This window comes from Zonotrichia albicollis, chromosome 7 (assembly GCF_047830755.1).
Source record: "Zonotrichia albicollis isolate bZonAlb1 chromosome 7, bZonAlb1.hap1, whole genome shotgun sequence".
NCBI classification, from domain to species: domain Eukaryota; kingdom Metazoa; phylum Chordata; class Aves; order Passeriformes; family Passerellidae; genus Zonotrichia; species Zonotrichia albicollis.
In genome coordinates this window covers 18,937,558-18,948,024 of record NC_133825.1, presented here as the reverse complement: position 1 = coordinate 18,948,024, position 10,467 = coordinate 18,937,558, and the positions used below count along the sequence as shown (strand labels likewise).

Here is a 10,467-nt window from a genome sequence, read left to right as displayed (position 1 = left end):
CGGCCCCCGCCTACAACCGCCTAACGACAGCGGGAACTCCGCTCGAGCCCCGCTGACACATCCCAGTCACGGTCAATACGTGTACAGCGCGTTAAGTGCAAAATTATAACCGAAAACAATACATAGAAAATATAAAACATGCGTATATACACACATTTTATATAGATATAGATATAATTTATGTATATATGAAATACAAAACATGCATATGCACACATATTATATATATAGATATATAATTTCTGTATATATATATAATATAAAGTATGCATATGTACACATATTTTATATAGCTAGATATATAATTAATGTATATATATAAAATATAAAGCATGCATATATATACATATTCTATATATAGATATGTAATTTCTGTATATATAAAACATAAAACATACAAATAGACACATTTTATAGAGCTAGAGAGATAATTTATGCATATATAAAATATAAAACGCATATATACACATATTTTACATAGCTAGATATTTAATTTATGTATACATAAATAGAAAACATGCATATATATACATATTTTATATAGACAGATATATAATTTGTATATATATAAAATATATAGACAAAAATAATGTATACAAAAATATAAAACATGCATATATACACATAATATATACCTATAATTTATGTATGCATAAAATATGAAACATTCATATATACACATTTAATATATAGATACATAATTTATGTATATATAAAATATAAAACATGCATATATACACACATATTATATATAGATATATAATTTATGTAGAAATAAAATATAAAGCATGCACATATACACATATTTTATATATATATAATTTATGTATATATAAAATATAAAACATGCATATATATGCATATTATATATAGATAGATATATAATTTCTGTATATATAAAATATAAAACATGCATATATACACATATTTTATATAGATAGATATATAATTAATGTATACATAAAATATAAAGCATGCAGATATACACATATTTTATATAGATATATAAAATTTATATATATACTAATTATATTTACAAAAATTATGTAGACAAAAAATAGAAAACATGCATATATATATATAGATAGATAATTTCTGCATATATGAAACATATATATTATATATAATTTCTGTATATATTATAAAACATGCATATATACATATATTTTATATAGATAGATAATTTCTGTATACAAAAAATATAAAGCATGCACATATATACATATTTTATACAGATAGATATATAATTTATGTATATATAAAATATAAAACATGCATATATATACATATTTTATATAAATATATAATTTATGTATACATAAAAATAAAACATGCATATATACACATATTATATAGAGATATATAATTTTTGTATATATAAATATACAACATGCATATAGATGCATATTTTATATAGATATATAATCTATGTACACATAAAATATAAAGCATGCATATATATACATATTTTATGTAGCTAGATAAACAATTAATATAAATATTAATTATATATACAAAAATTATATATAAAAAAATATAAAACGTATATATATACAGTTTATAATTTCTGTATATATAATATATATATAATTCAGGTATATATAAATATAAAACATGCGTATATACACATTATATTATATATAATTGATGTAAACATAAAAATAAGATATGCATATATACATATTATATATAGATATATAATTTCTGTATATATAAAAATAAAACATGCATATATTTTATATACCTGGATATATAATTAATATATATAAAAATTATATATACAAAAATTATGTATACAAAAAATAGAAAACATGCATATATACACTATATATATATATATATATATATATATATATATATATAAAATTTATGCATACATAATTGATATAAAACATACCTCACATATTTACATTCTGGTTTTCTTCCCACTCCTGGAAAAAAAGTGACATCTGTTTTGTGCAATTACGGAGAAATGCAAACACACACACACACACAGAGGAGGAAAAGCAGCTCAAAATTTACATTTTGTCACTGCTGCGGTGGCAACCTCTGAAAAAAATCTACCAAAAAATACTTTTAAAAAATGTGGGGAAGTGCAAATTTTCAGGGTGGTGGCCAGGATTGGATTGGGCTCCAATTTGTCCAAATATTGAGGGGTTCTGCTCCAATATATCCAGATATTGAGGGGTTCTGTTCCAATTTATGCAGATATTGAGGAGTTGTTCTCCAATTTATTTAGATATTGAGGGTTGTGCTCCAATTTATCCAGATATTCTGCATGTTATCCAGTTAATGCAGATTTGAGTTCTGCTCAATTTATCCAGATATTGAGGGAGTTGCTCCAATTTATCCAGATATTGAGGGATGTGTCGTCCAATTTATGCAGATATGGTGCTCCGATTATCAGAGATGAGGATGGTGCTCCAATTTATCCATATATTGAGGGGTTCTACTCCAGTTTATCCTGATATGGAGGGATTGGGTTCTAATTTATTCAGATATTGAGGAATTGGGCTCTAATTCTTCCAGATACTGAGGGGTTGTGCTCCAATTTATGCAGATATTGAGGGGTTCTGCTCCAATTTATCCAGATATTGAGCGGTTCTGCTCCAATTTTTCCAGATATTGAGGGGTTGTACTCCAATTTATCCAGATATTGAGGGATGGTGCTCCAATTTATCCAGATATTGAGGGGTTTGCTCCAATTTATCCAAATATTGAAGGATGGTGCTCTAATTCTTCCAGATATTGAGGGATGGTTCTCCAATTTATCCAGATATTGAGGGAATGGGCTCCAATTTATCCAGATATTGAGGGGTTATGCCCCAATTTATCCAGATATTGAGGGATGGGCCTCCAATTTATCCAAATATTGAGGGGTTTGGGCTCCAATTAATTCAAATATTGAGGGTTGTGCTCCAATTTATCCAGATATTGAGAGATTGGGCTCTAATTTATCCAGATTTTCAGGGACTGTGACTGATTTCCTTCCCAGAATTAATGTGGGCTTTCCACTCGCAGCTCCAGTGGAATGGGCTGGCTGGAAAATGGGATGTACTGGGAGCCACGGGGTTATACTGGAGGGCAAAGTGGTGGTGGCAGCTCTGTCCCCAAAGCCCTTACCTAAAATCAGATCCAGGAGGTGGGAACACAGCTTAAAACTCACACAAGTTGGGATGGCTGGGAACCTCAACCCAGCTCATTCCAATCTGGCCTTGGGCACTTCAATTTTATCAGTTTTGGGGTTTGCAGCTGGAGGAAATTGGGAATGTGGAAATTGAGGGGTTCACAGGGATCTCTGTGCCCACAGAGTGCTCCTGGAGGGTTGGCACAAGGATAAGTGGATGCAGACCTGTCCCAAATATATTTAGCCTAAAAAGCAGGAGGTGGTTTTGGGAACAGCTTTGCAGTGGGAATAATGGTGGTAAAACATCTCAAGGTGCAACTTGATATAATTCTGAAAGGAATTATATTATAGAGTATTTGCAAAGGGCTGGAGGATGCAGCAGCCTGGGAAATCCCTCTGCCTGATATTCTCTTTTATTTTGAGCCCTTAAAGGTAATTTCCTGAATTTAAAACAATAAATGCCCAAAAAGTTAACAGTTCTCAGCTCAGAGTGCAAAAAGCCTTGTACAATGGGGTTTATCCCCTAATATTTTACATAAAAACTGATTTAGAGATTTCTAGGCAGGGTTTCCTCCCTGCCAGGTGAAGTGTGATCAGTGTGGGAAAGAAAGCTCCATGGAAATCCCACGGTTTGCTGGGCCAGCCTAACCTGGGGGGACTAGGACATGTCCCTGTCACCCAGCTGGGCTATCCCGAGGATATCAGCAGGAATTTCTGCATGCAAAGGGTGCTCAGGCCTTGGCAGGGGCTGCCCAGGGAGCTTTGCAGTGCCCAGCCCTGCAGGTGTCCCAGGAAGGGCTGGAGGTGGCACTCAGTGCTCTGGGCTGGGCACAAGGTGGGCACTGGGCACAGCTGGGACTCCAGGGGCTGGCAAGGATTTTCCAACCCATTTGATTCTGCCCTTCGAGGGCAGCAGGTGGCCCAGAGCCCCCTTCCCTCCGTGCCCCGGTGGCTGCAGGGGGCGACAGGCGCTCGCTCACCGCGGCTCCTCCGCTCCACGCCAACCCCGGGGGGCGTGAAGGGAGGAAGCCGAACCCCCTCAAGGCGCCGGGCTGACCCCCCCGCAGCCCGTTCTTCCCCTCGCCTTCCTCCCTCCCAGCTGGGCTGAGGAAGGAGGAGAGGAGAGAAGAGAAAAGGCGGACAAGCGGCAGTGCCGGGGCTCGGGGGCTCTGAGGGGCTGGGGGGCCCCCGGCCCGCGCGGGCCCCTCACGGCCCCTCACGGCCACTTCCGCCCGCGGGGGAGGCGCCGCCGCCAGCGCCCACGTGACGGACGCAGCACCGTGCCGCCTCACCGTATCGCTCGTATCCCTCCGCTCGCCGCTCCCCCCCGTTCCCCACGCCCTCTGTGAGGCGAGGAGAGCCGGCGGGCAGAGGGGTGCGGACGGTGCGCGCAGCGCGATCCGTTCCCCCGGTCCTCCCGGTGCCCCGCTTCTCCGCTTCTCCGGTGGCGGGGTGGGAGGGACTACTTTGTGTGTTGGCGGATGCGTCGCGTGGGCGTGGCGGCGCCGCCCGCCGTCCCTCTCGGAAGCCGCGGCCATGATGGGCGCCCCGCGCCGGCGAGCGCTGCGGGCCGAGGGATGAGCGCGGCCGTGCCGCCCTGAGGAGCCGCCGCCGGGAAGAGCCGAGGGAGCGACCGCCCGGCCCCCGGGGCGGGGAGCGGAGCGGGGCCGGGCCGGGGGCGCGCCCCGCGCCGCTGTCACCATTGCCGGGGCCCGGAGCGCCGCAGAGCTGCTCCCCCCGCCGCCGCCGCGCTCGCCCCAAACACGGCGGCGGCGGCGGCACCGCCCGCAGGGGCTCGGCGCGGCTCCCGACGCGCTCGGAGGAGGAGGAGGAGAAGGAGGAGGAGGAGGGAGCGGCAGCCGGTGCCGCCGCCGGGAGCCGGGCCCGCCCGGGGCTGAGCCGCCGGAGCATCAGCGCCCGGGGCCGCCCGGTGGTGCCTCGCGGCCGCCGCCCGGGCCCTGCGCGCTGCCCCGGAGCGGCCCCCGGCTGCCAGACATGACCGCCATCATCAAAGAGATCGTCAGCAGGAACAAAAGGCGATACCAGGAGGATGGCTTCGACCTGGACCTGACCTGTATCCTCCTCCCGCTCCTGCTCCCGCACGTCCCGCGATTGCATCAGACCCGCGCGGCGTTACCTAACGCGCTGCCCCCGGCCGCTCCGCCGCCCGCCGGGGCTCGCCCGGGCCGCCGCGCCCTCCCCCGCCGCCGACTCGGCCGCCTTTTGTCCGGGCCCGGCAGATTAACGGGAGCTCCAGGATTAACGCCAGCGCTCCTTGGCGGCCCCCCCGAGCCGAGCCGAGCCGCGCAGGGGCCGTGCCCTCCCTCCCCCGGCCCCGGAGCCCCCCGCTTATCTCCGGCTCCTTTGGTGCTTGGGCTCACGCAGCAAATGCGCCCAACCCGCCGTGATTTGCGTGCACAGCGCTTTATCGAGATATCTATATTTTTTTAAAATTTTTTTTTAATTTAGTAACTCGTCTTGAATCGCGATTATAATCGTGGCAGGCCTGTGGCTTTCCTCGGGTTGCTTCAGTGGAAGGCTGTGTCCTCTGCCCTGATTTCCAGCCCTCCGCTAAGGCAGAGCTGTACCTTACGATGCAGCGAGGCTCTCCATGACAAGAGGTGGCAATCGCTCCTTCCAAATTCTAAAAAAAACCCCAAAACGGCCAAAACCCACCATATTTTTGATTTTTCCCGAGGATGTGTCACAAACGAGAGCGTGTCGGGTCTCCTGGAGGAGGATTGTATAGAATACTTGTTCTGGAATAAGTAATTACCTTGCAATTACGGCTAATGAGGCAAAAGCCGGTGTGTAGTTTTGGTGGCCTTTGGAACAGATGTGTTGGGCAGATGTTTTAGCTCGGAATGCCCTGCAGGGCTCATGGTGGGTAGGGGCAGGGTCTTGTTCCTTGGTGGGCAAAGATTGGTGCTGTGGGAAAGGTTTTGGGGGCAAGAACTTTGCTTCGAAGTTGGCAAAATGAATATTGACAGCAGTGCTCAGAGCTGGGCTTCTCCCTGTGGAGAGATGTTTCTGTTCTCAACGGGATTAGGTGGAAATTTATTGGTTTTTGGAGCAGTTACATTCAGGTCTGAGCAAGTGCTCCAAATAAATCCAGTTTTTGAGCAGAATCAAAGCTGCTAAAAGCTGTAGCTAGTACAGGTCTCTTGCTTTTGCATTGAGCCTTGGCCTGAAATTTTGGTGGCTTTAAAACAACCTGAAATGTTCTGGACTTTAGCAAAGTGGCTGTTTAGCTTTTAGTTAAAAACCCAGCAGCTCTGGTTCATTATTTTTGCATTATGTTTGTGATAAAAATACTTTTGGGCCTGGATTTTTCGGTGCTTGCACTTGGTGATTTTGTTGGCTTTATGGAAAGAGTTAAATGGTGGCAAAACCAAAAGATTTTCCCTTCACAGTTGAGGAGTTTGGTGTTTCAGGCATCTTTGCCCAGATGTGCCCTTGCTAGGGAGAGATGTTTTGTTTCAGGCATCTTTGCCCAGATGTGCCCTTGCTAGGGAGAGATGTTTTGATCCAAACACATCTTTTTAACTGGTCATATCCTCCCAGCAAGAAAATCAGTGAATGCTGAACCTCGACTTCATTGCTCAAGCTTTCCTAATGATGTGTCAAGTGGTGATTGCTTATTTTGAATTTTAATTCTTAGAATTTTGTGTTAAAACAGGCTGTTACACTGGGCTTAGGCTGGTGTTTCTAAAAGGAGCAGCTGGCTGCAGTCCTGCCATGAAATTTGTGGAAAAGATGCTATGGCTTCTTTAATGATAAAAATATATTATTGGAAGAAGTGGGTTTTTTTTGTACAGATGATTAATGAATGAAGACTTCTGTGCAGTGGCTTTGCTTGAAGGCTGATGCTGCTGCAGAAGTGAAAGTTGAATTTTTATATCACTTTGTGCAGGGCTCTCATGGAATTGTTGCTCACCATCCCTGGTAGCTGGGAATAATATCCTGATAGCTTTTTATTCCTTGCACACATGGCCATGGATTTCATATCACAACCATTAAAGGGAAAAAAGAGAAAACCTGAAGCCCAGGTGAGCTGTTGAAGGCATGGCAGGAGGAGCAGGTGTTGAGATGTTTTCTCAGGGTTGCTGCCTCTGTCCAGCCAGAAGGGAAGGGCAGCCAGGAGTTGTGCATTTGGGAAATGGAGCTTTGGGTTCCTCCTGCAGCTCCAGAACCCTCAGACAGGTGAGGTGTCTGTGCTCTGTGCTCTGCCACGTCCCCTGTGAGCAGAGCATTTTGGCCATGGATATTATCAAAATGCCTTGCAGGAATTCCTGAGTGCCCCAGGCAGGCTGGGTGAGGTGCTGGAGTGTGGATCTGAGATTTTTGGCCATGGATATTATCAAAGATCTTGCAGGAGCTCCTGGGTACCAGAGGCACGCTGGGTGATGTTCTGGAGTGTGGATCAGAAAATTTTGGGCATGGATGTTATCAAAGGCCTTGCAGGAACTCCTGGGTGCCTGAAGCAGGCTGGGTGAGATTCTGGAGTGTGGATCAGAGATTTTGGGTATGGATATTACCCCAAAGGGCTTGCAGGAGCTCCTGGGTACCAGAGGCAGGCTGGGTGATGTTCTGGAGTGTGGATCAGAAAATTTTGGGCATGGATGTTATCAAAGGCCTTGCAGGAATTCCTGGATGCCCCAGGCAGGCTGGGTGAGGTGCTGGAGTGTGGATCAGAGATTTTTGGCCATGGATGTTACCCAGGGCCTTGCAGGAACTCCTGGGTGAGGTTCTGGAGTGTGGATCTGAGATTTTGGGGCATGGATATTACCCAATGCCTTGCAGGAACTCCTGGGTGCCCCAGGCAGTTCTGGAGTGTGGATCAGAGATTTTTGGGCATGGATGTTATCAAAGGCCTTGCAGGAACTCCTGGGTGAGGTGCTGGAGTGTGGATCAGAGATTTTTGGCCATGGATATTGCCAGGAACCCCTGGGTGCCCCAGGCAGGCTGAGTGAGGTTCTGGAGTGCCAAAATCCTTGGTTGGGCTGTGTCAGAGCCTTTTAAAAGTGATCTTGATGTATCTTGATGTCTTGATCTTTGCAGTACAGGACGTTGTGGTTGGAGCCCTGAGTTCCTGAGGAGCTGGTTGAGAATCCTGGTGTGTGCAATGTGGGATTTCAGCAAAGGGAGACAGCACCTTCCCAAAATCAGTGCACAGTGTGGAAATTTAAAAATGGTGCGGGTGTCTTTAAAAACCACCCTGCTGCTGCTTGTCATCTAATCAGATGTGCTCTCTGAGCACTCTTTATGCACATCTTGGAAAAAATATTCTGAACTCAGAAGAAAAAGGGTTTTAAAGGTGGAGATATTAAATCAGCTGTTTAATATTTCAGATAGTTCTGGTTTATTTGGGTTTTAATTCATTTCTGCAGCCCTGGATACTTTTTGAGAAGGAAAGTTTGGATTCACATCTTTCTTCTCTGATGGTTGCATTCCTTGATGCTGCAAGCACCAGAATATTTGCTGAGGCATTCTGTGTATGATTTCTGAAATTGTGCAGTTTAGTGATGCCCTTTTTACAGCAAACATCTCCATGCAGCAATACATGGATTACCTGTGTCTTAAGAGCTTTGTGTGTGAATTTAGCAAATGGGAATAAATGTCACTGCTTCTTGTGGGTGTCCACAGTTTAAAACCGAGTTTAGCTGGGTGAAACTCTGTCTGCTGTCCCCAGGCCTCCTGTCAGGGTGCAAACGGGCTCGACTGAAGCATGTGCAGCTCGTGACCTACATAGTGCTCCAAACTGCAGCAACATCCAGGCTGAGGAGATGTTGGGAGCAGTTTACACGTCTCACACGTCCTTTGTCTCGTGGAATGAAAGGCAGGGAATGCTGGAATTGCTGCAGGAAGCTCCTTAGAATCTCTCCTTAGGATCTCTTGACTGCTTTATGCTGTTTGCAATCCTAAAGCTCTTTGCATTTTTAATGAAATTTGAAATTATGGGACTTGATTTAAAATGGCTCAGCTTCCAGGAAAAAAAAAAAAAAAAGTGAATTAGTAGCATGAGGTCTATACTGTGTTTAAAAATAGAGCCCGAGCTGGAAATGCCATTTGTTTAAAAGACTTGGGCTCATTTTAAAATTGAAGTTTGTTAGAGGTTTTGTAACGAGTTTGTCTTGTACACAAGCACAGGGAGGGTTTGGAAGAAACTGGAAGAGACCAACTGGCAATGCATTGTATTGGTGGGAAAGGATTTCTTTGTTCTGAAGTAAACCATGTTCCTCAGCAGTGTTTAGAGCCCAGCAGACTGATTTTGCTTCTGGAGCCTGGGATGCTCTTGGGTTTTGGAGCAGATCAGTGCCAGTTTTGCTCTGAATTCATCTCACAAGTCTGGGACTCAGCAGAGTTTCAGTTCCCTGCTTGGTGCAGGATGAGTTTGATCCCAGGAAGATTTCTGCACTTAGCAAGGATGAAAGGGTTTGACCTGTCAGAGGTGGTGATGGCTGCAAATGTGTTCCTGCATTTTCCCTTCTGGGCTTGGACATTCACTGCTCCCCACAAGCCAGGAAACCCCAAACCCTGTGCCATGGTTGTGTGGATGGGGGTGTTGGACACTTAAAACCTTCAACCTCCCATCCAGAGTCACCCATCCCCTTCCTGCCCTGCTTTTTCACTGCTTTTATTCAGAAAGGGACTTTAAAAAAGCCCTCACAAATTCCAGCTCATCCCTTTGCACTTGGAGAATTCTTAGGGAAATGTTTCAGCTTGGATCAGAAATTTTCAGTGCACGTGGAGGCTGTTTGCACAAGCTAAACCCCAAATTCAAAAATACCTTCCTGTGCACACTTTGAAGTGGTGGCTGTGTGTTCTTCTCGAGGTGGGCAGAGAATTGAGGGCACCCTGCCTGGTATTTCTGATCTGGTGACCTCTTAAAGATGCCCAGCCTGGGTGATTGATGATTGGAGCTTGGTTTTAAGCTCAGTTAAGTTGTGAAGCCTTCAGAACATGCAGAGTTTTGCTGTTGAACATGAAAAGGGTGATGCTGAATCAGCTGCCAGCTTTGCTAGGACCAGGTCTGAGTGTTTTTAAGGAAAAATCCAAGTTTTTTATTACTTACACTAAGACTGATGAGGTGCTGGCACTTTGTGGGTTACTTTGTGGGGTTTGCTGGCTGAGGACAGCTCTGTCACTGCTGAGGAATTGTGGAAATCCCTCCCCACATTGCCTCTGTGTGGTCCAGCTGCAGTCTTGGAGGATGGTGAATTTTGGGAATGCATCTTTCTAGGAATGTCTGCTAGTCAGGAAAACCTTTCTGTACACAGGATGGTTCCATCTGCCTTCCCCTGACCTGGGAGAGGATGGAGAATTGAGTGTGCAGCTTA

General features: G+C 44.8%; 1 protein-coding gene across 1 annotated transcript in view; it reads left to right on the top strand.

Annotated features, from left to right (window-relative positions):
- The first annotated feature begins 4,708 nt into the window (after positions 1–4,708).
- PTEN (phosphatase and tensin homolog) overlaps positions 4,709–10,467 on the top strand; it is a 49,288-nt gene continuing 43,529 nt past the window's right edge. Inside the window, exon 1 of the mRNA XM_005495895.4 lies at positions 4,709–5,201. Coding sequence (XP_005495952.1) covers positions 5,123–5,201 — 79 coding nt within the window. The 5' untranslated portion in view covers positions 4,709–5,122. The remainder of the gene's footprint in view (positions 5,202–10,467) is intronic.